This window comes from Lonchura striata, chromosome 31, assembly GCF_050655825.1.
Source record: "Lonchura striata isolate lonStrDom1 chromosome 31, ASM5065582v1, whole genome shotgun sequence".
Classification (NCBI taxonomy): Eukaryota; Metazoa; Chordata; class Aves; order Passeriformes; family Estrildidae; genus Lonchura; species Lonchura striata.
The window spans coordinates 6,431,817-6,458,714 of NC_140733.1; the positions used below are offsets into that span (position 1 = coordinate 6,431,817).

Consider the following 26,898-nt stretch of genomic DNA (forward strand, 5'->3'; position numbering starts at 1 on the left):
TCTTCCTCATCCTCATCCTCACCATCATCATCATCCTCACCTTCCTCATCCTCCCCATCGCCATCAACCGCGCGCCCTTCCTCACCCGCGCCCACCATGGTGAGCCCTCCTCATCCTCACCATCCTCATCCTCATCCTCATCCTCGCCTTCCTCATCCTCATCATCATCATCCACACCTTCCTCATCATCATCATCCTCATCCTCATCCTCTTCCTCATCCTCATCCTCTTCCTCATCCTCATCCTCACCATCATCCTCATCCTCACCTTCCTCATCCTCTTCATCCTCGCCATCAACTGCATACCCTTCCTCACCCACGGGCACCACGGTGAGCCCTCCTCATCCTCACCCTCATCCTCGCCTTCCTCACCATCATCATCATCATCCTCCCCATCGCCATCAACCGCGCGCCCTTCCTCACTGGCGGCCACCATGGTGAGCCCTCCTCATCTTCATCCTCGCCTTCATCATCCTCACCTTCCTCATCATCCTCATCCTCCTCATCTCCATCCTCCTCATCCTCCCCATCGCCATCAACCACGTGCGCCCTGGTGAGCCTTCATCATCACCCGCACCATTGTCATCCTCCTCATCCTCCTCATCTTTATCCTCATCCCACTCATCACCTTCCTCATCCTCATCCTCATCCTCATCCTTCCTATCGCCTTCCTCACCAATGGGTGCCACGATGAGCCTTCATCACCCTCAGCATCATCACCTTCATCCTCCTCCTCCTCCTCCATCCACCAGCCTTTCCTCACCCACAGCCAGCTCAGTGAGCCTTCATCACCTTCCTCATCAACCTTCCCTCTCCTCCTCCTCCTCACAGGGACCCCTAAACCCCCATCATCATCATCATCCTCAGCCTCAGACTCCCTCAACCTCCCCTTCACGAGGACAGGGACACAGATGGCCTTCCTCCCCCTCTTCCTCTTCCTCCCCCTCCTCCTCCTCACTGCCTTGAGAACCTGGGACAACCTTCCTCCTCCCCCTCTTCCTCTTCCTCCTCCTCCTCCTCCTCCTCCTGCTCACAGACACCCAACCCCCTCCTCCTCCTCCTCCTCCTCCTCCTCCTCCTCCTCCCAGGAACTCCAGCCAGCCTTCCTCCTCCTTCTCCTCCTCCTCTTCCTCCTTCTTCTCACCCTCCTCCTCCTCCCCAGCTGCTCGCGGGAGCTTCAGCCTGGCCTTCCTCCCCCTGTCACCTCCTCTTCCTCCTTCTCCTCCTCCTCACTGCCTCGGGAACCTGGAACAACCTTCCTCCCCCTCTTCCTCTTCCTCCCCCTCCTCCTCCTCCTCCTCCTCCTCCTCCTCCTCCTCCTCGCGTGCCGGGGCCGGGCGGGGTTTGGGGGGGCCCTGTGGCACGCGAGTGTGATTTGGGCTGGTTTTGGGGTGCTTTGCGATGGTTTTGGGGTGCTTTGCGATGGTCTTGGGGTGCTTTGCGATGGTTTTGGGTGTGTTTGAGGTTTTTTGGGGTGTTTTGGGGTTTTTTGGGGTGTCTTCGGCTGTTTTGGGTGTTTTTTGGGTGTCTTTTCGATCGGTTTGTGCATCCTGAGCCCTCGGGCAAGGCCGTGCTGGGAAGGGGACAAAAGGAACCCCCCAGACATTGGGGGTCCCACAGCCCCTCCCCAAAATCCAGAGGTGCCCCCCAAGTCTCGCAGCCCCCCCCCCCGTTCCTCGGGGTCCCCCACGGATGCCGTGAGCCCCCCCCAAGTTCGGGGGTCCCCATGAACGCTGGGCTTCCCCCACCCCCAGACTCGGGGTCACCCCCAAACTCCGGGGTCCCTCCTGGACCGCCCCCCGTGCACTCAGGGTCCCCCCATAAACCCCAGGACCCCCAAATTCAGTTCCACAGCCCCCGTACCCCCTGAGCCCCCCTGCCCTGAGCTCCCCCCAGACCCGGCTCCCCCAGCCCCCTCCGCTTGCCCCCCTGAACCCCGTTTTTCTGTCCCCCCCCCAGCGGGCACCACGTACATTTTCGGCAAGGGGGGGGCCCTGATCACCTACACGTGGCCCCCCAATGACCGGCCCAGCACCCGCGCCGACCGCCTGGCCCTGGGCTTCAGCACCCGGCAGCGCGACGCCGTGCTGCTGCGCGTGGAGAGCGCCGCCGGGCTCGGAGACTTCCTCCAGCTCCACATTGTAAGGAGGGCAAAAAATGGGCAAAAAATTGGGGTACGGGGGTGCTGGGGGGCTGGGAGGGATTGGGGGTACAGGGGGGTCTGGGGGTTTTGGGGGTGCTGCTGCGCGTGGAGAGCGCCGCCGGGCTTGGAGAATTCCTGCAGCTCCATGTTGTAAGGGGGGCAATAAAATTGGGGTACGGGGGTGCTGGGGGGGGCTGGGGGTGCTGGGGGGGTTTAGGGGGGTCTGGGGGTGCTGCTGTGTGTGGAGAGCGCTGCCGGGCTCAGGGACTTCCTGCAGCTCCACGTTGTAAGGGGGGCAAAAAAATTGGGGTACGGGGGTGCTGGGGGGAGCTGGGGATCTTCAGCTCTCCGGGGATTCCTGCAGCTCCACATCAGAAATTCGGGGTTTGGGGGGGTTCATGGGGGTCCTGGGGGGTCCTAGGGGGATTTGGGGGCTCCTGGTCCAAGCCCGGTTCGGTGACTTCCGCAGCTCCACGGCAGAAGAGGGGACAAAATTGGGGTTCGGGGGTTTAATGGGGGTGCTGGGGGGGCTCCAGGGCTCCCTGCTAAAGGCTGGATTTGGTGACGTCCTGAAGCTCTGCAGGAGGGGAAAGAATTGGGGTGCAGGGGGGATTTGGGGTACAGGTTTGGGGAGCTCTGTGGCTTCCTGTGAACAGCCAGGTTTGGGGATTTCCTGCACCGTGAGAGGAGCCAGAATTGGGGTGCAGGGGGTATTTGGGGGTACAGGTTTGGGGGGCTCTGTGGCTTCCTGTGAACGGCCAGATTTGGGAATTTCCTGCACCGTGAGAGGAGCCAGAATTGGGGTGCAGGGGGATTTGGGGGTACAGGTTTGGGGGAGCTCTGTGGCTTCCTGTGAACAGCCAGGTTTGAGGATTTCCTGCACCGTGAGAGGAGCCAGAATTGGGGTGCAGGGGGATTTGGGGGTACAGGTTTGGGGGGTCTCTGTGGCTTCCTGTGAACGGCCAGGTTTGGGGATTTCCTGCACCGTGAGAGGAGCCAGAATTGGGGTGCAGGGGGATTTGGGGGTCGTTCCCTGGGGGAAGGGGACAGGAACCCAGCGGTGCCCCCCGCCCGCCCCGCAGGTTCAGGGGGCCGTGGGGGTCCTGTTCAACGTGGGCACCGAGGACATCGCGCTGGAGGAGCGGGGGGCGGCCGTAAGCGACGGGCGCTTCCACGTCGTCCGCTTCACGCGCAGCGGCGGCAACGCCACGCTCCAGGTGGACGGCGGCCCCCTGCACGAGCGCTACCCGCCAGGTACCCCCCGCCGCGCCCCGGGCACCCCAGGGCCCCTAGAGACACCCCCAGGTACCCCCAGGTGTTCCCCGGGTTCCTTAGGTGTTCCTCAGGTACCCCCAGGTGTTCCCCAGGTGTTCCCAGGGTTCCTCAGGTGTTCCCCAGGTACCCCCAGGTGTTCCCCAGGTACCCCCAGGGCTCTTACAGGTGTTCCCCAGGTGTTCCCAGGGTTCCTACAGACCCTGCAGGTGTTCCCCAGGTACCCCCAGGTGTTCCCAGGGTTCCTCAGGTGTTCCCCAGGTACCCCCAGGGCTCTTACAGGTGTTCCCCAGGTGTTCCCAGGGTTCCTACAGACCCTGCAGGTGTTCCCCAGGTACCCCCAGGTGTTCCCCAGGTGTTCCCAGGGTTCCTTAGGTGTTCCCCAGGTACCCCCAGGTGTTTCCCAGGTGTTCCCAGCGTTCCTCAGGTGTTCCCCAGGTACCCTCAAGGTTCCTACAGACCCCGCAGGTGTTCTCCAGGTGCCTCCAGGGCTCCTACAGGTGTTCCTCAGGTACCCCCAAGGTTCCTACAGACCCCACAGGTGTTCCTCAGGTACCCCCAGGGTTCCTACAGACCCCACAGGTGTTCCTCAGGTACCCCCAGGGTTCCTACAGACCCCACAGGTGTTCCTCAGGTGTTCCCCAGGGCTCTTACAGACCCCCCAGGTACCCCCAGGTACCCCCAAGTCTCTTACAGACCCCCCCAGGTACCCCCAGGTACCACTCAGGGCTCCCCCAGACACCCAAGGGACACCCCAGGTGCTTGGGGACACCCCTATGGCACCTTGAGACACCGCAGGGACACCCCTGGGACACCCTGAGGCACCTCAGGGTGCTCAGGGACACCCTGGGACACCCCAAGGCACCTGTAGGGACCCCAGAGCACCCAGAGCCCCCCTGAGCCCCCCACGGCACCTTTGGACACCCCGGGGTCACCCCGGGTGCTTGGGGACACCCCCAGGACCCCCCTAACGAGGGCACTAACGAGGCAGCGCTAACGAGGGGTCCCACGGCCACCCCCCTCCCCTCCCCCGCTAATGCCCCCCTAAAGGCCACATAAACCCCCCGAGGGCCACCCCCACCCCCTCCCCGGTGACACCATGGCCAGGGCTGGGGACATCAGCAGGGGCGTCACGGCTGTGGGGACACCGATGGTCACACCGTGGTCACGGCGTGGTGGCACCAGCGGTGACACGATGGTGGCACCGGTGGTGGCACCGGTGGTGACACTGCGGCCACGTCAACGTGATGCCGATGGTGACACCCACGGGCTCACAGCCCGATGGCGCTGACAGTGATGCCACCGTCCCACCATGGTGACATTGATGGTGACACCAACGGCCAGACCATGGTCCCACCGTGGTGACATTGATGGTGACACCAATGGTGCTACTAATGATGATACCATGGTGCCACCATGGTGACATTGATGGTGACACCAATAGCAAGGTCACAGTCCCACCATGGTGACAGTGACACCACTGGTACCAGACCATGGTCCCATCATGGTGACATTGATGGTGACACCAATAGCAAGGCCACAGTCTCACCCTGGTGACATTGGTGACATTGATGGTGACACCAGACCATGGTCCCATCATGGTGACATTGATGGTGACACCAATAGCAAGGCCACAGTCTCACCCTGGTGACATTGGTGACATTGATGGTGACACCAATGGCCAGACCATGGTCCCACCATGGTGACATTGATGGTGACACCAAGAGTGCCACTAATGATGACACCATGCTCCCATCTTGGTGACACTAATGATGCCACTAATGATGAGGCCACAGTCCCACCATGGTGACGCTGATGGTGACACCAATGGCAAAGCCACGATCCCACAGCAGTGACACCAACAATGCCACTGAGACCATGGTCCCATCTTGGTGACACACATGGTGCTATTGAGACCATGGTCCCAACTTGGTGACATTGATAATGCCGTTGAGACCACAGTCCCATCTTGGTGACACCGATGGTGCTGTTGAGACCAGGTCTCATCTTGGTGTCACTGATGAGGCCACTGAAATCACGATTCCATCTTGGTGTCACCAACGGTGCCGCTGAAACCATGGTCCCATCGGTGACACCGATGAAGCCGCTGAGACCACGGTCCCATCTTGGTGTCACTGGTGATGCCATTGAGACCATGGTCCCATCTTGGTGTCACTGACGACGCCATTGAAACCACAGTCCCATCATGGTGACACTAACAATGCCACTGAGACCACGGTCCCATCATGGTGACATCAATGGTACCATTCAGACCATGGTCCCATCTTGGTAACACCAACGATGCCATTGAGACCACGGTCCCATCTTGGTGAGACCGATGACACCGCCAAGACCACGGTCCCATCTTGGTGTCACTGACGATGCCATTGAGACCAGGTCCCATCATGGTGACATCAATGGTGCCATTGAGACCAGGTCCCATCATGGTGACATCAATGGTGCCATTGAGGCCAGGTTCCATCTTGGTGACACCGCTGAGACCATGGTCCCATCTTGGTGTCACTGACGATGCCATTGAGACCACGGTCCCATCATGGTGACATCAATGGTACCATTCAGACCATGGTCCCATCTTGGTAACACCAATGATGCCATTGAGACCATGGTCCCATCTTGGTGACACCAATGATGCCATTGAGACCACGGTCCCATCTTGGTGTCACTGATGATGCCATTGAGACCACGGTCCCATCTTGGTGAGACCGATGACACCGCCGAGACAACGGTCCCATCTTGGTGTCACTGACGATGCCATTGAGACCATGGTCCCATCTTGGTGACACCAATGATGCCATTGAGACCACGGTCCCATCTTGGTGAGACCGATGACGCCGCCGAGACCACGGTCCCACCGCGTCGCCGCCGCCGCGCCGCCGCCGCCGATGGCCCCGTGCCGGTCCCGGCGGTGTCCCCGTGCCCGGCCCCGTGTCCCCGTAACGCTCTTCTCCTCCCTCCGAAGGCAGCGGGGACAGCGAGCGGCTGGCGCTGGCGCGGCAGCGCATCCCCTTCCGCCTGGGGCGGGTGGTCGATGAGTGGCTGCTCGACAAAGGTAACGGCAGCGAGCGCCCCCCACACCTGGGCACCCCCACACCTGGGCACCCCCACACCTGGGCACCCCCACACCTGGGCGCCCCGCTGCGGCCGGGACCCAGAGATTTTGGGGTCCCAGGTGTCTGGAACCCACTGATCTGGGGGAGTGTTGGGGATCCCCCGACACCTGGAGGCTCCCACACCCGGGCACCCCGGAGCGGGGGGGCTCAGGTGTGCGGGACCCGCCTGTTTGGGGTCCCAGGTGTTCGGGGATCCCGGCCTTTGGGACCCCGATATTTGGGGGTTGCAGCACCTGGGCCCCGCAGGTGTCCAGGAGCCGCGTCCCGGAGGACCCCGTTGTCCAGGGACCCCCCCCAGGTGTCCGGGCAGGGAGCCCAGGTGTTGGGGGAGGGGCCAGCCCCTGCCCCGCCCCCTCATTACCTGGTTAAAGGGATGCTAACGCACCTAACGGCCCCCCTAAACCGCGCTGAGCCCAGAGCCCCCCTAAAGCCGCATAAACCCGCTAAACCCCCTAACCCGCCCCTGCCAGACTGCCCGGGGCCGGGGCTGCGCCAGGTGTGCCAGCACAGGTGTGCACCAGGCTGGGGCGTGCGCCAGGTGTGCCAGCACAGGTGTGCACCAGGTGTGCCAGGACAGGTGTGCACCAGGTGTGCCAGGACAGGTGTGCACCGTGGCTGGGGCGTGCGCCAGGTGTGCCAGCACAGGCGTGCACCAGGTGTGCCAGGACAGGTGTATGCCAGGTGTGTGCCATGGCTGGACTGTGCACCAGGTGTGCGCCTTAGCACCGGGCGTGCACAGGACAGGTGTGCACCGTGGCTGGGGCGTGTGCCAGGTGTGCACAGGACAGGTGCACACCAGGTGTGCCAGGACAGGTGTGCGCCATGGCTGGAATGCGCACCAGGCGTGCGCCTTAGCACCGGGCGTGCACAGGACAGGTGTGCACCAAGGCTGGGGTGTGTGCCAGGTGCGCACCAGGGCCAGGTGCGCACCAGGGCCAGGTGTGCACCAGGTGTGCCAGGACAGGTGTGCACCATGGCTGGGGTGTGTGCCAGGTGCGCACCAGGGCCAGGTGTGCAGCAGGTGTCCATGAGGACAGGTGTGCCCCAGGTGTGCAGCAGGGCCAGGTGTGCGCGAGGAAGGTGCCCCTCTGCCCTGCAGGTGTGCACAGGAGCCGCCCCAGCCTCGCACGCCCCTCGCACGCCCCGGCCCCGCCCAGGCCGGGCCCCTGCCCCTCCCCCCCGCCCCAAATGACCCAAAATTGGCCGAATTGAGCCCGAGCGGAGCCGGGGGCCGGGGGGGCGTTGGGGTCCCTTTAACTGCCCGGGGGGGGAGGGGGGCGGGGGGAGGGGGGCAGGGCTGCTCCTCCTGCGAGGCACACCCAGGTGTGCCCCAGGTGTGCCCCAGGTGTGCGGTGAGGGTGGGGGACGGTGGGGTGGGCGTGGCAGGGTGAGGCAGGTGGGGCAGTGTGGGGGCGTGCCAGGTGTGCCAGGTGTGGGGATAAAGCTGTTCCAGGTGTGGGGGCGTGACAGGTGTGCCAGGTGTGGGGATAAGGTTGTGCCAGGTGTGCCAGGAGTGGGGAAAAAGCTGTTCCAGGTGTGGGGCTGTGCCAGGTGTGCCAGGTGTGGGGCTAAGGCCATGCCAGGTGTGGGGGTGTGCCAGGTGTGGGGCTGTGCCAGGTGTGCAGCCGCCCTGCCCATCCATGAGGCTGTGTCAGGGTGACAGTGTCAGGATGAGCCAGGTGAGCCAGTGCCAGGTGTGCCAGGTGTGCCAGTTCCAGGTGTGCCAGGTATGCCAGACCCCCCTCATCCCCCCAGTTGCCCCTCTCCACCAGCCAGGGCGATGTGTAGGGATGAGGTGATGATGTCGGGGTAGCACAGGTGACACAGGTGGCACAGGTGACACAGGTGGCACAGGTGAGCGGGCTCCAGCTGTGCCAGGTGTGCGAGCCACCCCTCTCCTGCCCCTCTCCACCAGCCAGGGCGATGTGTAGGGATGAGGTGATGATGTCGGGGTAGCACAAGTGAGACAGGTGACACAGGTGGCACAGGTGGCACAGGTGACACAGGTGGCACAGGTGACCCAGGTGACACAGGTGACCCAGGTGGCACAGGTGAGCGGGCTCCAGCTGTGCCAGGTGTGCGAGCCACCCCTCTCCTGCCCCTCTCCACCAGCCAGGGCGATGTGTAGGGATGAGGTGATGATGTCGGGGTAGCACAGGTGACCCGGGTGGCACAGGTGACCCGGGTGGCACAGGTGACATAGGTGGCACAGGTGAGACAGGTGACCCAGGTGAGCGGGCTCCAGCTGTGCCAGGTGTGCGAGCCGCCCCTCTCCTGCCCCTCTCCACCAGCCAGGGCGATGTGTAGGGATGAGGTGATGATGTCGGGGTAGCACAGGTGAGACAGGTGACCCAGGTGAGCGGGTTCCAGCTGTGCCAGGTGTGCGAGCCGCCCCTCTCCCCCCCAGGCCGGCAGCTGACCATCTTCAACAGCCAGGCGCGCGTGCGGGTGGGGGGCCGGGACCGCGGCCGCCCCTTCCAGGGGCAGCTCTCGGGGCTCTACTACAACGGGCTGAAGCTGCTGGCGCTGGCGGCCGAGGGACACCCCCGCGTGCGGCTCGAGGGGGACCTGCGGCTCGTGGGGGACCCCCCGCCGCCCCCCGCGCCCCCCGGCGCCACCCCCGCGCCCCCCGACATGGCCACCACCATCATGGAGACCACCACCACCATGGCCACCACCACCACCCGCCGCGGGCGCTCGCCCACCCTGCGCGACACCGTCGCCCAGGTAAGGCGGGGAGGGGGCACGGGGGGGTCTTGGGTGGGGGGGGGAATTGGGGGAGGGGGCTCTGGGATGGGTAAATGGGGAGGGGGGAATGGGGGGGTGCGGATTGAGGGAGGGGCCTCCTAAGGACAGGGAATGGGGGAGGGGGTAAAAGGGGGGGTCTGCAGGGAATTTGGGGGAGAACGGGGGGGTCTCAAGGGCCAGATATGGGGGGAGGAGGATACAAAGGGGGGAAGGTCTGTAGTGAATTTGGGGGAGAACAGGGGGGTCCCAAGGGCCAGATATGGGGGGAGGAGGATACAAAGGGGGGAAGGTCTGTAGTGAATTTGGGGGTGAACGGAGGGGGTCCCAAGGGCTGGATATGGGGGGAGGGTCTGCAGGGAATTTGGGGGAGAACGGGGGGGTCCCAAGGTCTGGATACAGGGGGAGGGTCTGCAGGGAATTTGGGGGAGAACAGGGGGGTCTCAAGGGCCAGATATGGGGGGAGGGTCTGCAGAGAATTTGGGGGAGAACGGGGGGTCCCAAGGGCTGGATACAGGGGGAGGGTCTGCAGGGAATTTGGGGGAGAACGGGGGGGTCCCAAGGTCTGGATACAGGGGGAGGGTCTGCAGGGAATTTGGGGGAGAACGGGGGGGTCCCAAGGGCTGGATACAGGGGGAGGGCAGGTATGGGGGGACCCCAGCGAGGGGCTGCAGGGTCCATCCCGAACCCCTGGGTGCTCTCAGGTGACCCCAAACCCCCTCCCCGGGCCCTGGGGGGCTCTGGGGGGGCTCGGGGGGTTTGGGGGTCCCCACGCTGACCCCCCGGTCCCCGGTGTCCCCCCAGAACACGGACGATCTGCTGGTGGCCTCGGCCGAGTGTCCGAGCGATGACGAGGACCTGGAGGAGTGTGAGCCGGGCACAGGTGGGTGCTGCTCCGGGGCCCCGGGCACGCGTGTGTGGCACGGCCTCGCACACGCGTGTGGCACGGCCTCGCACACGCGTGTGGCACGGCCGCAGAGCCCGGGGCTCTCCCCCACCCCCCCGGCGGGGCTGAGACCCCCGCACAGGTGTGGCGGTGTGCACACGCACAGGTGTTGGGGCCGAGGGTGTTGCACACGCGTGTGAGCAGGGAACGTGCCAGGCTGCTCACGGCAGGGGGACACGCGGGGATGGGAGCTGCTCACACACCTGGACAGGTGCACAAACACATACCTGGACAGGTGTGCACACACAGACACACACACACACCTGGACAGGTGCACACACACACACACATACACACCTGGACAGGTGTGCACACACGCCTGTACTGTTCACACACACCTGCACAGGTGTGGACAAACACACACACACACACACACCTGAACTGTTCCCCCACACACACTTGTATAGGTGTGCACACACAGACACACACACACACACCTGAACTGTTCACAAACACACCTGTATAGGTGTGCACATACACACACAGACACACCTGCACAGGTGTGCACACACACCTGTATAGGTGTGCACATCTGAACTGTGCACACACAACACCTGGACAGGAGCTGCTCACACAGGCACAGGTGTGCACACACGCCTGAACTCACACTCACACTCACACCTGCCCCACAAATGCAGCCGCCCCGCACACCCAGGTGCCCCCCCTGCACGCCCAGGTGCCCCTTTTTGCACACCCAGGTGCCCCCCTTGCACACACACTCCCACCTGTGGCCCCGCCCCCCACCTGCACAGGTGTTCCCGCCCATTCCGAGCACACACCTGAGCCCGGGGCCATGCAAGCCCCGCCCCCATCCCTCCTTCCCCTGACGGACGGACACTCGGACATTCGGACACTCGGACGGACAGGGAGGACCCCCCGGTCTGGGGTCACCCCGTGTGACACCGTCACACCTGCGCTGTCACACCTGCGCTGCCACCTGGACCTCAGCAAGGAGCCTCCCCCACCCCAGTGTCACACGGTGACACCCCCCAGACACCCCGGGTGTCACCTGGACGCTGGAGAACCCCCAGACACCTGGGGCCTCACCTGGCACCGACAGGTGTCACCTGCACACCCAGGGGTGTCCCGCACTGGCTCCCACAGGTGTCACCCGGGGGTGTCCCCCACAGGTGTCCCCAGGACACTCTGGTCCCCCAGGACCCCACCTGTGGGGGAGGGGGCAGCAGCGGTCAGGGGAAGGGGGGAGGAGCGGGGGACGGACAGACGGACGGAGGACGGACACTGGATGGACACTGGATGGACACTGGATGGACAATGGACTCTGGATGGATGATGGACAGTGGTTTGTGGATGATGGATGGATGGATGGATGGGTGGATGGATGGAGAATGGATGGATGATGGATGGATGATGGATGGATGATGGATGGGTGGATGATGGATGGATGGATGGATGGATGGATGGATGGATGGATGGATGGATGGATGGATGATGAATGATGGATGGATGATGGATGGATGGATGGATGGATGGATGGATGGATGGATGGATGGAAGATGGATGGATGATGGATGGATGGATGGATGGATGGATGATGGATGGATGGGTGGATGGATGGATGGATGGATGGATGGATGGATGGATGGATGGAAGATGGATGGATGATGGATGGATGGAAGATGGATGGATGGATGGATGATGGATGGATGGATGGATGGATGGAAGATGGATGGATGGATGGATGGATGATGGATGGATGGATGGATGGATGGATGGATGGAAGATGGATGGATGGATGGATGGATGGAAGATGGATGGATGGATGATGGATGGATGGATGGATGGATGGATGGATGGATGGATGGATGGAAGATGGATGGATGGATGGATGGATGGATGGAAGATGGATGGATGGATGGATGGATGGAAGATGGATGGATGGATGATGGATGGATGGAGAATGGATGGATGATGGATGGATGATGGATGGATGATGGGTGGATGGATGGATGGATGGATGGATGGATGGATGGGTGGATGGATGGAGAATGGATGGATGATGGATGGATGGATGGATGGATGGATGGATGGATGGATGATGGATGGATGGATGATGGATGATGGATGATGGATGGATGGATGCATGGATGCATGGATGATGGATGGATGGATGGATGGATGGATGGATGGATGGATGGATGGAAGATGGATGGATGATGGATGATGGATGATGGATGGATGGATGGATGCATGGATGCATGGATGCATGGATGATGGATGGATGGATGGATGGATGGATGATGGATGGATGGATGATGGATGGATGATGGATGGATGGATGGATGGATGGATGGATGGATGGATGGATGGATGGATGATGGATGGATGGATGATGGATGATGGATGATGGATGGATGGATGCATGGATGGATGCATGGATGGATGGATGATGGATGGATGATGGATGGATGGATGGATGGATGATGGATGGATGAATGGATGGATGGATGGATGCATGGATGGATGGATGGATGGATGGATGGATGGATGGATGGATGATGGATGGATGGATGGATGGATGGATGGATGATGGATGATGGATGGATGATGGATGGATGGATGGATGCATGGATGGATGGATGGATGGATGGATGGATGGATGGATGGATGGATGATGGATGGATAGATGGATTTCAGGCCGGCAGGATGGACACAGGGATGGCCGGTTGGCCGCATGGATGGCCAGCTGAAGGCAGGGCAGAGGGACAGATGGACGGACAGGTGGATGGACGAACAGATGGATCAGTGAACACACAGATTCAAGGACGGATGGGATCAAGGACAGACTGACACATGGATCAGGATTGGATGGACACAGCTGGGTTTAGGGATGGATGGATGGATGGACTCGGGGATGGATGGACAGATGATGGATGGATGGATGGATGGATTCAAGGATCCATGGATGGATTTAGCGATGGACAGATGGATGGACAGGTGGATGGACAGATGGATGCGTGATGGATGGATGGATGGATGGATGGATGGATGGAGGATAGATGGATGGATGGATGGATGGATGGATGGATGGAGGATAGATGGATGGATGGATGGATGGATGGATGGATGGATGGACAGATGATGGATGGACGGATGGATCCAAGGCTGATGGCCAATGGCCGGTGGCTGATGGCCGGGGGCCGGTGGCCGGTGGTGGCCGGCGGTGGCCGGGGCCGGCCGGGGCCGGGCGCTGGCGCCGCAGGGGTGGCCGCGGCACCTTCTCACCGAGTGTCTCTTCTCTTCTTTTCTTTTTGTTCTTTTTTTCTCTTTTTTCTCTTTCTCTCGTTTTTTGTGTGCTTTCCCTTCCTTCCTGCAATTTCTTTTTCCTCCACGCTAAAATCACCCGGCCCCATCCCGCGATGTAAGTTGACGGCAGCGCCGCGGTTTGCTCTTAAAAACAAAAAAAAAAAAAACCGAGAAAAAAAAAAAAAAAAAGTAGCGGAATTAGCTAAAAATGCAGAGAGAGGAAAAAAAAAAAAAAAAAAAAAAAGATAACCTAGAGCGGAGCTGGCGCGGAGGCGGCCGGAGGCGGCGGGGGGGGGTCGGGGGGCGCAGCGGGGCGCGGCGGCGGGGGCTGACGGGGGTCCCCCCGTCCCCTTTCTGTCTCCGCAGGCGGGGAGCTGGTGCTGCCGGCGTCCCCGGGCCCCCCCGCGCCCCCCGCCGCCCCCCGCGCCCCTCCGGGCTGCGGCCCCGACTGCGACGAGCCCTCGGGCTTCGCCTCGGGGGAGGCGGCGGACCCCGAGCCCGAGCCCGGCCACGCTCCCGGCCCCGAGCAGCCGCCGGCCGACGACGAGGACTTCGCGGGGTTGGGGGGCGGGGGGAGCCCCGAGGCCGCCGCCCCCCCGGCGGCCACGGCCGCGCCGCGCGGCGCCGGGACCGAGCCCACGGTGGCGGGCGCGGCTCCGCCCGGGCTGGTGCCGGCGGGCGAGCGGCACCCGCGGGAGGGCGCGGGCGGGGGGCGGCGCGGGGGGGGCTCGGCGCCTCCCGTGACCCGGCGCCCCCCCGTGCCGCCCACAGCCGCGCCCGGAGCGGTGGAGGTGGTGCGGGAGGCGGGCGGCACCACCGGCATGGTGGTGGGCATCGTGGCGGCCGCCGCGCTCTGCATCCTCATCCTGCTCTACGCCATGTACAAGTACCGCAACCGCGACGAGGGCTCCTACCAGGTGGACCAGAGCCGCCACTACATCGGGGCCGCCCCCGCCGCGCCCGGGGGGGGCCCGGGAGGGGCTCCCGGTGCCGCGTCCCCGACCCCGCCCGCCGGGACCCCCAAGGAGAAGGCGGCGGCCGCGCCCCCCAAGGCGCCGGGCAAAGCGCGGCGCAACAAGGACAAGGAGTATTACGTGTGAGGGGGGGGGGTCTCCACGCGTGTCCCCCGACCCCACTCCCCGCCGCCGCCACCCCCGGGGGGATGTCACCTGCCCGCCCCCCGACCCCGCCGCAGCGGGGGCGCCTCTGTGGTCTCTCTCTTTTTCTCTCTGTGTGTGTGTGTGTCCCCCCACCCGGGGGGCGGCGCGCGGGGGGCGCGCGGGACCCCCCCGCGTGGGCTGTGGGACCACCCCCCCCCCCATCGAGAGGGGCGCGGGACTCCCCCCCCCCATCAACCTCCCCCCTGCCCAACCTCGGATCGGTTTTTTACCGCCCCCCCCCCCCCTCCCCGGGTATTTCTTTGGGTTTATTTTTTAATTTCGAGAGCCCCGATTGGCGTCGGGACCCCCCGGGGGCTCCTTCCGGGACCCCCCCCCTCAAAAGCCGCCCCGAATCCCTCCGAGCCCCCCCCGCCGGGCCGCCCCCCGCCGCGCACAGAGGAATACACGATTCTATACTTCGTACAGCGGCTCCGCCTCTTCCTGCGCCGCCGCCGGGACCCCACCGGGACCCCCCGAACCCCCCGGGACCCCCCGACCTCCCCCCGGGGGATCCCGGCCCTCCCCTCCGCCAGGGGGCGCCGCCCCCCCCGCCTGGGCCCCGCCCCCGCGGTGACGTCACCGCTGAGGCCACGCCCCCTCCGCCCACCCGTGGCGCTTCCGCCCCGCGCGCGGCACCGGCGCGAGGAGCGCGCGGAGCCGTGACCCCGCCGTGACCCCACGGTGACCCCGCCGTGACCCCGCCGATGGACGGGGAGGGGGAGGCGGAGGGGGAGGGGGGCGCGTCCGCCCCGCCGGGCGCTGCCGGTGAGGGGGCGGGGCCACGGGAGGGGGCGGCGCCGTGGGTCCGGGTGTGGGCGTGGCACCCCCGTGGGTGGGGGGCGTGGGGCGCTTTGGAAGCCTTAAGACCCCCGGGGGGGGCGTGGGACCCTTTGGGGGATGGTCTGGGGGAGGGCGTGGCCGTGGGACCCCCGTGCGTCCTTTGGGTGTGTCCCGGGGGTGTGTCGGTCTGGGGGTGGGGGGTCCCGCGGGAGTTTTGGGGGTCCCGAGTGGGTTTGGTGGGGGTCTTCCCCCGTGCCCCCAGCCCTGCTGTACCTGCCGGACGGGTCGGGGCTGTGTCAGTGCGGGGGTGGCTGTGGGGCGGTGCGGGGGTCCCGGGGGATGTTTGGGGGTCTCGGGGGGGTGTGCGGGGGTCCCGGGGGTCTCACGGCCCCGTGCCCCAGCCCTGCTGTACCTGCCGGACGGGTCGGGGCTGTGTCAGTGTGGGGCGGTGCGGGGGTCCCGGGGGATGTGCGGGGGTCTCGGGGGGGTGTGCGGGGGTCCCGGGGGGTGTGCGGGGGTCCCGGGGGTCTCACGGCCCCGTGCCCCAGCCCTGCTGTACCTGCCGGACGGGTCGGGGCTGTGTCAGTGTGGGGCGGTGCGGGGGTCCCGGGGGATGTGCGGGGGTCCCGGGGGGTATGCGGGGGTCCCGGGGGTCTCACGGCCCCGTGCCCCCAGCCCTGCTGTACCTGCCGGACGGGTCGGGGCTGTGTCAGTGTGGGGCGGTGCGGGGGTCCCGGGGGATGTGCGGGGGTCTCGGGGGGGTGTGCGGGGGTCCCGGGGGGTGTGCGGGGGTCCCGGGGGTCTCACGGCCCCGTGCCCCAGCCCTGCTGTACCTGCCGGACGGGTCGGGGCTGTGTCAGTGTGGGGCGGTGCGGGGGTCCCGGGGGATGTTTGGGGGTCCCGGGGGGTGTTCGGGGGTCCCGGGGGTCTCACGGCCCCGTGCCCCAGCCCTGCTGTACCTGCCGGACGGGTCGGGGCTGTGTCAGTGTGGGGCGGTGCGGGGTTCCCGGGGGGTGTGCGGGGGTCCCGGGGAGTGTTCGGGGGTCCCGGGGGTCTCACGGCCCCGTGCCCCAGCCCTGCTGTACCTGCCCGACGGGTCGGCGCTGCCGCTGCCGCTGGAGCCGCCCCCGGGCCCCACGGCCGCGGAGCTGCTGCGCCGCCTGCAGGGGGCGCTGCGCCTCCCGCCCGCCGCCGGCGACGCCCTCGCGCTGTGGTTGGGGTCGGAGCTGCTCGGTGAGGGGGGCACGGGGGGACATGGGGGACATGGGGGGACATGGGGGGACATGGGGGACATGGACATAGGGGGGACATGGACATGGCGGGGTCGCAGCTCACGCTGTTGTTGGGGTTGGAGCTGCTGTGGTTGGAGGAAGGGGGGGACATGGGGGGACACATGGGGACATGGGGGGACAGGGATATGGGGGGACATGGGGGGCACGGGGGGGGACATGGGGGGGACAGGGGGACATGGGAACACGGGGATATGGGGGGTCGTGGGGTGGCAGCTCGGTTGTGAGTGGAGCTGCTCGCTGAGGAGGGGACATTGGAGGGTCCCATGAGGGACAGGGAGACGGGAGGATCCCCCTGGAGGATGGAATGGGGGGGGTCCCTGTGCCCGTGGGGGTCCCCGAGTGGGTGCCAGCCCTGTGTCCCCCACTCCAGAGGTGCAGCTGAAGCCGCGGCACCGACCCCTGCGCCTGGTCCGGCACTGGCCGGAGCTGCTGCTGCGCTTCAGCCTCGGCTCGCCCGCGGCCATCGCCCAAGGTGAGGGGTGGGGGGTCCGGGGGGGTCCTGTTGGGGACAGGAGGGTCCCCTCGAGGGTCCCACTGACCCCCTGCCCCCCCAGATGAGCCGTGCCTGCAGCTGCGCAGGAACGTGTTCTTCCCTAAGAGCCGCGAGCTGGAGGTGAGGGGGGACACGAGGGTCGCCAGCGTGGGGGGATGGATGGGAGGGGGGCACGGGGGGATGCAGGGTGGGGTCTGCCGTGGTTTTGGGGTCTCTCCGTGTGACCTGGGGGTGTCTGCGGGTCCCAGCTGCAGGAGGAGGAGCTGCTCCGGTTGCTCTATGAGGAGGCGCGGGAGCAGCTGAGGGGGGGGCGCTACCCCGTGGACCCCCCCGAGGCGGCCGAGCTCGGGGGGCTCAGCTGCCGCCTGCGCCTGGGGCCCTTCGAGCCCGGCCGGCACACGGAGCTCAGCCTCCGGTCAGCACCGGGACCCCCGCCCGTGGGACCCCCGCCCGTGGGACCCCCGCCCGTGGGACCCCCGCCCGTGGGAACCCCGTCCAAGGGAACCCCGCCCGTGAGACCCCCGCCCGTGGGACCCCTGCCCGTGGGACCCCTGCCCGTGGGAACCCCGCCCGTGGGACCCCTGCCCGTGGGACCCCCGCCCGAAGGAACCCCGCCCGTGAGACCCCCGCCCGTGGGACCCCTGCCCGTGGGACCCCTGCCCGTGGGACCCCTGCCCGTGGGACCCCCGCCCGTGGGAACCCCGCCCGTGGGACCCCTGCCCGTGGGACCCCCACCCATGGGAACCCCTGGGATTCCCTTTGGGACCCCACCCAAAGGACCACCCTCTGGCATCCCCCGCGACCACCCACGGGATCCCCTCCACCTTGGAGCCCCACCTGGGACCCACCCACGGGATCCCCCCTCACCTGGGACCCACCCACGGGATCCTCTCCACCTGGGAGCCACACCTGGGACCCACCCATGGGATCCCCTCCACCTGGGAGCCATCCCTGGGGGATCCCCCCTCACCTGGGACCCACCCACGGGATCCCCTCCGGGACCGCCCCGTCCCACGGGACCCCCACCCCCTGGCCACACGGTACCCCCTGACCTCCATGTTTTTCCCGTGCCCCTCCCGGTCCCCCCAGACCCCCCCGTGACCCCCCCCTGACCCCCGGTGTCCCCCCCAGGCCGCTGCTGGGGGAGCTGCTGCCGCCGGGTCCTCCGGCCCGCTGGGGGGCGCTGTTCCGGCGCTCGCGCGAGCCGGGCCCCGCCCAGCGGCTGCTCGAGGCCTTCGCGCATGCGCCGGGCCCCGAGGCGCCCCCTGCCGGACTGTACCGGGACTTCCTGCGCCGCTGCCACGCCCTGCCCGGCTACGGGTGAGGGGGGAGCCGGGTGGAGACCCCCGAAAGGGGCACCCCAATGGGGCACCCCCCAGCTAGAGACCCCCGGGGACCCCCGAAAGGGGCACCTCAATGGGATACCCCCCATTGGACACCCCCCGGTTAGGGACCCCCGAAATGGGCACCTCAGTGGGACACGCCCTGGTTAGAGACCCCCGGGGACCCCCGAAAGAGGCACCTCAGTGGGGCACCCCCCGGTTAGAGACCCCCGGGGACCCCCGAAAGAGGCACCTCAGTGGGACACGCCCTGGTTAGAGACCCCCGGGGACCCCCAAAAGGGACACCTCAGTGGGATACCTCCCGTGGGACACCCCCAATGGTACAATCCCCCTGGGACACCTCAATGGGACTTCCCAAATGGGACACCCCCCAATTAGAGACCCCCAGGGAAACCCCAAAAGGGACACCTCAATGGGACACCCCCCATTGGACACCCCCAGTTAAGAGACCACCCAGAAATCCCCAGATTGACAGGGAGCCCCCCAGATCACCAGAGAACCCCAAAAGAACCCCCCGTGCCCCCAGCCTGACCCCCAGAAACATCAAATGAGCCCCCCGGGGGCCCTCCCAGGCACCCCCCAATATCTGAGCCCCACAGACTCCCCCAGACCCACAGTGACCCCCCCAGGATTCCTTCTAGACCCCCAAGTTTCCCAGTGTCCGAGTCCCAAGGGATCCCCCGCAAGTGACCCCACACTGCACCTGGGGACCCAGGAATTTGGGGGGAGCCAGAATTGGGGTTTGGGGGTGACCCAGGTGTGTCCCACCCCCCTCCAGGTGTGCCTTCTTCCCGGGAGCCATTGAGCGGCCGTCGGGGGGGCTGCTGGGCCGGGGGGGGCTGCGCCCCGTCAGCGTGGCCGTGGGGCTCGAGGGGGTCACCATCATCGACCCCCGCCAGAAGGTACTGGGGGGGTCCGGGGGGCAGGGTGGGGGGCAGGGGGGCACTGTGGGTGACCCCCCGTGCCCCCCAGCACGTGCTGCTGTCGCTGACGTACCCTGAGCTGTGCTGGGAGCTGGTGGGGGCCGTGGGGCAGGACGGGGACCCCGCGGGGCAGGACGGGGACCCCGCGGAGCCCCCCCAGCTCTGGCTGGAGTTCGACGGGGACCACGAGGGAGCCCCCGTGAACCGACTGCTGCGGGTGTTCTCCCCTCAGGTGCGACCACGGGGCAGGTGGGGGGTCCTGGGGGCGGAATCTGGGGGGAGCAGGGGGACGGTTTGGGAGCGCTTTGGGGGGCAGCTGGGTGGGGTCCCTGGGGGATCCTTTTGGGGGTGTTTGGGGCTGGTTTGGGAATCCTGGGGTGTTGGGGGACAGTTTGGAGGTGCCAGGTTTGGGTTTGGGGGTCCTGGGATGACCCCAGGGGTGTTGGTTTGGGTATCCCTAGGGTATGCCAGGGGGTCGGTTGGAGGGTCTCTGGGGTGGATTTGGGGGTCCCTGGGGGGAGTCCTAGAGGGGTTTGGGGGTGCCTGGGGTGGGTTTTTGAGTACAGGGGGGGTCTCCAAGGGAGCGTCCTGGTGAGTGGGGGGTGTGAGGGTTCCCGGGAGGATCCCGGGGCTTTTGGGAGATTTTGGGAGTCCCTGGGGGGGTCCCAGAGGGGTTTGGGGGCCTCCAGTGTGGATTTGGGGGTCCCTGGGAGTTGTCCCAGAGGGGTTTGGGGGTGCCTGGGGTGGGTTTTTGAGTACAGGGGGGATCTCCAAGGGAGCGTCCTGGGGAGGGGGCTGTGTGAGGGTTCCCGAGGAGGGTCCCGGGGGTTCTGGGGGTCCCTGGGGGGGTCCCGGCCGCGCTGACAGCGCCCCCAGGCGGAGCTGATGAGCGCCCTCATCGAGTGCTGCATCGAGCTGGGCGGGGCGGCCCCGCCCCCCGAGGAGCAGGCCACGCCCCCCGCCGCCGAGGCCACGCCCCCCGAGCTGGCCGGCGCGCGCGGCGCCCCCTTGCGGCGGCAGCAGAGCGTGACCCGGCCCCGCCTGCAGCGCCTGGCGACCATCGACTACGTGCGGGACGGTGCGACAGGACAGCGGGGACATGGGGGGACAGAGGGGACATGGGGGACATCCGGGACATGGGGGACATCCGGGACATGGGGGACATGGGGGAGATCCGGGACAGCGGGGACACTGGGGACATGGGGGAGATCGGGGACATGGGGACATCCGGGACATCCAGGACATGGGGAGACACGGGGGACAGCAGGGACATGGGGGAGATCTGGGACGTGGGGGGACATCCAAGACATGGGGGAGATCCAGGACATCAGGGACAGCAGGGACATGGGGGAGATCCGAGACATGGGGAGACATCCAGAACATAGGGGACATCTGGGACATGGGGGGACAGACGGGACATGGGACATGAGGGACATGGGGGACGTGGGGGGACATCCGGGACATGGGGGACATCAGGGACATGGGGGAGATCTGGGACATGGGGAGACATCCAGAACATAGGGGACATCTGGGACATGGGGGGACAGACGGGACATGGGGGGACATGAAGGACATGGGGGGACATCTGGGACATGGGGGAGATCCGGGACATCAGGGACATGGGGGGACACGAGGGACATCAAGGACTGTGGGGTCACAGGGAGACAGGGGGACATGGGGGACACTGGGGACATCAGGGACATCGGGGAGGTGGGGGACACTGGGGACAGGGGGCCATGGAGACACACACACAGAGCTCCTGGAGGGGGATGGGGGCATGGGGTCGAGGAAGGGGACACAAAAGCTTCCAGGGGACAGGGAGGGCGGTCACAGGGACGTGGGGGACAGGGTCCTTGGGGGGGGGATATGACGAGCAGGGGACACCGCGGGGTGGTGGCACAGGGGAACGCGAGGCGGTTCCTGCCCTAAACCCCAGCCCGGTGTCCCCCCAGGGCAGGAGCTGCGGCGGGTGAAGCCCCCCCGGCGCTCGGTGTCCTTCTTCAGCCGGGGAGGGGCCGGGGGCGGCTCCTACAGCCCCGTGGCGGGGGGCACGGGGGGCACCGGCTCCGAGCAGGGCTGAGCCCCCCTGAGCCCCCCAACCCCTCCCAGCTCCCACTGGGAGCCCCCGGGATTTCCCCCTCTTTGTACTCACACCCCCAATAAACTGCACTGCCCCCCCAACCCTCTCCCCAGGATGGGTTTGATGGAATTTGGGGCCTTCTGGGGTAAATTTGGGTCGGTTTGGGGCTAATCCAGAGTAGTTGGAGGCAGTTTGGTACCAGTTTGGGGATGATCCAGGGTGGTTTGGGGCGGATCAAAGCTGATTCAGGGTGGTTTGTGACTTTTTTGGGGCTAATTCGTGGCAGTTTTGAACTAGTTTGGGATATTTGGGGCTGATTTTGGATAATGCAGGGCATTTTCCAGCATGTTCCTGGAGGCCTGAAGCCACTTTAGTGGAGTTGGGACATTTTGGGGCCAGTTTGGGGGGTTTGGAGCCTCTTCCAAGCAGCTTTTGGGGCCTGTTCAGGGGGGTTTGGGACAAGCTGATGCAGTTTGGGGCCAGTTTTAGGAGTTTTGGGGCCAATTTTGGGGGGTTTGTAGCCAAATGGCGGCACCACATGATAGCAGCCATTTCGGGCTGGGGCCTCAGGGCCACGTGTGTGTCACACATGTCACATGTGTCACACGTGTCCCCTCTGTCAGGGGCTCCGAGACCTTTGGGACAAATTCCCCCATTTTTGGGCCAAGTCCTGCTGATTTTGGGGCATCGCTCGTTGTCCATTTGGGACCTTCACAAACCCACCCCAAATCCCCCTATTTCACTATTTAACCCCATTTCCCTCCCCTTCCCCACCCAGCAGGGCTGCGTTTATCCAGAATATCACATTTTCTACCCATAAAACCCACACGCCTCCACTCTGCGGCAAAAGTGCCTCAGTCCCGAATAATTTCATTTTCTTAAGGTGCTCTGCAGAAATCAAATGATTATTTAAGGCAGAACGTGTGAGAGTTGGGTGCTGTGGGAAGGGTCGGTGTCACCGGGGCCCTAAAGACACAGAGGAACTGCTCTGAAATCCAACATTTACAGATGAAAAACATGAAGAAAATATCAATGTTTGATAGGATAAAGAAATGTTTTGGAATCAATGTTCCTGTGGGGAGGGGCCATTTCGGAGGGAGCGGGTTATGGCCGAATAAAAGGAGATTTTCTGAGGGAAATAAGATATTTCTGAGGCAAAACTTGCCATTTCAGAGGCAAATTGGGAACTTTCTGAGGGAAATGAAGCCTTTTTGATACAAATTGGACATTCCTGAGGGAAGTAAGACATTTTCGAGGCAAACAGGTTATTTCTGAGGCAAATCGGACACTTCTTGAGGGAAATCAAACATTTTTTGAGACAAGCCAGACGTCTCAGAGGGCAATGACGAGGTAAAACCAGACGTTTCTGAGGGAAATGGGTCATTTTCTGACGGAATTCAGCCATTTCAGAGGCACACATTCCCTGAAGGAGCTCGAGAGATTTTCCGGAAGGAACTCGAGCTTTTCTGAGGTAAAACCAAGGAGAAAAGGGTGAGTTTTTTGTTTTTTTTTTTTTGAACTTTTTCCTCTCTCCGGACGCTTTTCCCCGCCCAATGCGGAGCGGCCGCAGCAGTGGCGCCGCCCCCACGGCGGCTGCGCAGAGAAGGGGGCGTGGCCAAATCAGGGGCGGGGCCAGGGATTGGCGGAGCCAGTGAGGGGCGGGGTCAGGGATTGGCGGAGCCAGGGAGGGGCGGGGTCAGGGATTGGTGGAGCCAGGGAGGGCGGGAACAGGAAGGGGCGGGGCCTCCGCGTGGCCCCGCCCATTAACGCATCACTCTCAGATCCCTCCGCTTTCCACTCGCTTCACCCTGGATCCCTCCGCGGCCGCTCCCGCCCCCAAAATCTTTTTTTTTTTTTTTTTTATTGCCTGTAAATGGGCGTGGGGGAGGGGCGGAATGAAAGTCGGGGCTGTGGGGGAGGGGAACGAGATGGGGGAGGGGGTCTGTGCCCGTTTAGCGGCGGTTTGGGGGGAGCCGATGAAATAAAGTCCCCCCGTTCTTCCCCCCCCCCCCCCCCCAGCACGGGCCCCTTCTCGCGGGGTGATTTTTGTGTGAAAAGTCGCTAAAAAAGTGTCGGGTTTCAAAAATCTCAAAGAAATTGTGGGCTTAGAGTGAAGAATTCAGGTGGTTTTAGCTCAAAAACCCACGGGGAGAGCTGGGGGCCAGCCTCCCACTTTGGGTTAAAAAAGCGGCCATTTGGGTTTAAAAAGTACCTGGAAAAGCTTCGTGGTGATTTTTAAGGGCAAAACCTCTGCCCTGTGCCTCAAAAATGGCTTAAAGTCAGCTTAAAGTGGTGTTAAGGCTATTTGGAAGTTTTAGGGTTATCCTAGCTTTAAAAAAAAAAAAAAAATCTAAAACTGATTTTTTATTCTGTTTTTTTTTCCTAAGAAAAACCTAAGATTTGGTAAAGAGCATCTTTCCATAGAAAAATGCTTTAAAATGGCCTCTCCAGGCTCAGCTCCTGAGGAAAAAGCAGCTTTTGGAGTATTTTCGTGCAGAAAACACGAACTTTGGACATGTCAGAGTTGCTAATTTCGATTTTAAATTAGGGCTTAAAGCGGCTGCAAATGGATGAATTATCAAAAATTATCATTGAGACAAACTTCCATAAATCAGGGTATTTTTGGGGGAGGCTTTTTCCAGCACTTGAAATGGAGGGGGGGAAAAAATTACATTTGAGAGCTTTAATGGTGGAATCATCCAGAAAATAATGAATAACAATAAGGAAATATTTTCTCCTGCAGGAAACGCCCCAAAAATGTCGGAACAGCTCCTCCCACAGACCCAAATGCCTCATCGCTTTAATCAGCAACTTTAATTAGCCCCAGAGCAGCTTTAATGAATCATAATTAAAGGGTTGGGAAGGGGGGGGTTGTCCCCTCCCTGCCAGCACTTTTGGGGTGTTATTTCCTGCCCGGAAACGCTTCCAAAATGCTGAAAAAAGCATCTTAAAACAGCTAAAAAATGCCTTAAAATGCCTCAGAATAGTGGGTTTTATTCCCCTGATTGAAAACAAGGACTTCCATGACTTGGCCTGGCCTGAAACGGGGTGAAACGCAGAGATTTTGATGCATTTTTGTTGTAAAAATGGAATAAAAATGGTGGTTAGGACTGTGCTGGATCAGGGTGAAAAAAGGGTTTTAAAAAAGGGTTGTTCGGGGCTTTTTGGGGTGAACAAAAATTGGGGGAAATTGGGGGTTTGGGGTCTGTGTTCCCTCAAGAATTCTGTTTTTTTTTCCCCTTTTTTGAGCCTTTTGAGGAGCCACGGCGCCTCCTTGGCAGCGGCCCAGCCCCGTGACGCAGCAAAAGCAAAAACCGGAATAAAATGAATGAATAATCATTAAAAAAAATAATAAAAGCAACTCTAAAACCACCCGGGAAGGTCGCAGCGAGAGATTTTTAGGGCAGAATTGGCCAAAGCGAACAAAAAAATCGCTGTTAAATTTAACCAGTTTCGCGCTGGCCTGGGGGGGGGGGGGGGACGACGCGGTTTGTGAGGGGGAAAAAAAAATCAAAGAAAAGGGTAAAAAATGAGAAATAATGAAAAAAGAGGCTTTTTCACGCTGGGGGGCGGCGGGTTTGGGGGGCGGTTTTGGGGGATGTTGCCCTTTTTTGGCCATTTTAGGGACTATTTTGTCGCCCCCGCGGGGCCCTTTATAAGGACGGGGCAGCGCCGGCAGCGCCCGGCCGGAGCCAGCCCCGCCACGGCCCGGAGCTGCTGGATTTTATCCAAAAACCTCCGAAAAACGGCTTTATTTCCTGCCGAGAGCTCGAAAAATGCCTTTATTTCTTACCCAGAGCTCAAAAATTGGCTTTATTTCCTACCCAGAGCTCAAAAAATGGCTTTATTTCTTACCCAGAGCTCAAAAAAATGGCTTTATTTCTTACCCAGAGCTCAAAAAATGGCTTTATTGCCGGCAAAAAGCTCTTAAAGCTGCGATATTTTCTATAGAAAGAGCTCCCAAGAGTGCTTTTTTTTTTTTTTTTCCATAAAAGCGGCTCCTAAATCTTTATTTAAAAAGAGATGAAAGCGGTTTCCTTTAAGGAAAACGGAGCTCTTAAAGCTGCTTGCTTTCAATTTAAAAAAAAAAAAAAAATCCTTAAATTGCGGCGATTCCAGTAATGGGAAAAGCCGGGGCGAGCTGGGGCATTTTAACTGAAAAAAAAAAAAGAATGAAAACCCTTCCAAAAAGCTCTTAAAGCTGGTTTTTATTGAAACCGAAGCTTCTAATGATGGTTTGGAAGAAATCGCTGCTTTCAAAGCAGATTTCTGGGAGAGGAGGCAGCTCTCGCAGCTCTTTAATTCTTAATATATTTTAATATGATACTTGAAAAAAGCCGGAGCGAGCTGGGGCGGTTTTAATTTCTTTAATAAGAGCTTTTTAAGTTGCTTTAATTTAAAGAAAGAAAAAGCGCTCGATACGCTGTTTTCTGCTAAAAAAGCTCCTAAATTTATTATTTTTTTAATAAGAAAAAGCTCTTAAAGCTTAAAATAATGGAATTTAGTCCCCACGTGGGGCCGGGCCGGGCAGCGCAGGCGGGGGCGGCCGGTTTGGGGTGAAATGCGGCATTTTCAGACGCAGGATGGATTGAGAGGAGCCAATTTTGAGGGAAGAGCAGGAAAACTGAAGAGTGAAGATGGAATCGGCAGGGAAAGGAAAGTTTTTCTTCGCAGTGGCCCCATCTGGGGGGAAAAAAGGACTTTTTGGTAAAATGGCGGCAGTTGGGCAGGGGAGGAGCAGAGAGAAGAGAGGAAAAAAGGAGAGAAAGACAGAAAATAGAACAAAACAAAAAAGAAAATAGAAGAAAATCAGAAAAAAATTAGAAAAAAATAGAAAAAAGAAAACGAAATTGAAAAAATAGAAATTGGAAAAGCGAAAACTGAAAAAGCATAGAAAAAATGGAAAAATAGAAAATAGAAAAAAGAGAAGAAAGTTGGAGAATAGAAGAAACTAGGAAAACTAGAAAATTTGAGAAAATAGAAGAAATTAGAAAAAAAGAAAATCGAACAAATAGAAAATAGAAGAATCTAGAAAAATAATAGAAAAAATGAAAATAGACTGTAAATAAATAGAAAAATTGCAATTGGGAAAAATGAAACTAGAAAAAAGAAAATAGAAAATTATAGAAAAAAAAAGACCCAAGTGCTGAAAACTTGAGAAGATGGAAGTGAAAGAAAACAGGGAAAAAGCAGAAGAGAGAAAATAGAAGAGAATAGAAGAGAGGAAAAATGAGAGAAAATCAAAGAGGATTTAGAGGAGAAAATAGAAGCGAAAATTAATGAAAAAAAGAAGGATAAAGGGAGAAAAAGGAAGAAAAATCCCG

General features: G+C 61.7%; 2 protein-coding genes across 12 annotated transcripts in view; both read left to right on the plus strand.

Annotated features, from left to right (window-relative positions):
- The window catches only part of LOC110484524 (neurexin-2), a 48,994-nt gene extending 33,908 nt beyond the window's left edge, over positions 1 to 15,086 (plus strand). For 5 of the 10 annotated variants that reach the window (XM_085563446.1, XM_085563448.1, XM_085563447.1 and 2 more), the window contains 6 exons: positions 1,959 to 2,140; positions 3,225 to 3,396; positions 6,395 to 6,484; positions 8,953 to 9,272; positions 10,095 to 10,173; positions 13,870 to 15,086. In XM_085563446.1, the coding sequence (XP_085419572.1) occupies positions 1,959 to 2,140; positions 3,225 to 3,396; positions 6,395 to 6,484; positions 8,953 to 9,272; positions 10,095 to 10,173; positions 13,870 to 14,603 (1,577 nt within the window). In that variant the 3' untranslated portion in view covers positions 14,604 to 15,086. Of the gene's footprint in view, positions 1 to 1,958; positions 2,141 to 3,224; positions 3,397 to 6,394; positions 6,485 to 8,952; positions 9,273 to 10,094; positions 10,174 to 13,623; positions 13,753 to 13,869 lie in introns of those variants that run through there. The other 5 variants (XM_085563452.1, XM_085563453.1, XM_085563454.1 and 2 more) reach the window with 4 other exon arrangements.
- A 162-nt stretch (positions 15,087 to 15,248) lies between these two features.
- LOC116184769 (FERM domain-containing protein 8) lies at positions 15,249 to 26,850 on the plus strand. 2 transcript variants are annotated; one of them, XM_085563542.1, is made up of 10 exons: positions 15,249 to 15,428; positions 16,518 to 16,676; positions 17,106 to 17,207; positions 17,290 to 17,348; positions 17,477 to 17,643; positions 18,360 to 18,548; positions 19,350 to 19,473; positions 19,544 to 19,726; positions 20,371 to 20,572; positions 21,447 to 26,850. In XM_085563542.1, exons 1-10 carry the CDS (start codon positions 15,368 to 15,370, stop codon positions 21,572 to 21,574), a joined length of 1,374 nt encoding a protein of 457 aa, XP_085419668.1. In that variant the 5' UTR covers positions 15,249 to 15,367; the 3' UTR covers positions 21,575 to 26,850. The 2 variants fall into 2 exon arrangements, with proteins under 2 accessions (XP_085419668.1, XP_085419666.1); XM_085563540.1 differs by having other exon boundaries at positions 21,452 to 26,850.
- The last annotated feature ends 48 nt before the right edge of the window (positions 26,851 to 26,898 follow it).

What these genes read in the sequence shown, in the direction of transcription:
- LOC116184769 (XM_085563540.1), top strand. Translation starts at nt 15,368, where the DNA reads ATGGACGGGGAGGGGGAGGCGGAGGGGGAGGGGGGCGCGTCCGCCCCG. An exon ending in TCATCGACCCCCGCCAGAAG is followed by an intron (nt 19,474 to 19,543) that starts GTACTGGGGGGG and finishes CGTGCCCCCCAG; the next exon opens with CACGTGCTGCTGTCGCTGAC. An exon ending in TGCGGGTGTTCTCCCCTCAG is followed by an intron (nt 19,727 to 20,370) that starts GTGCGACCACGG and finishes CAGCGCCCCCAG; the next exon opens with GCGGAGCTGATGAGCGCCCT.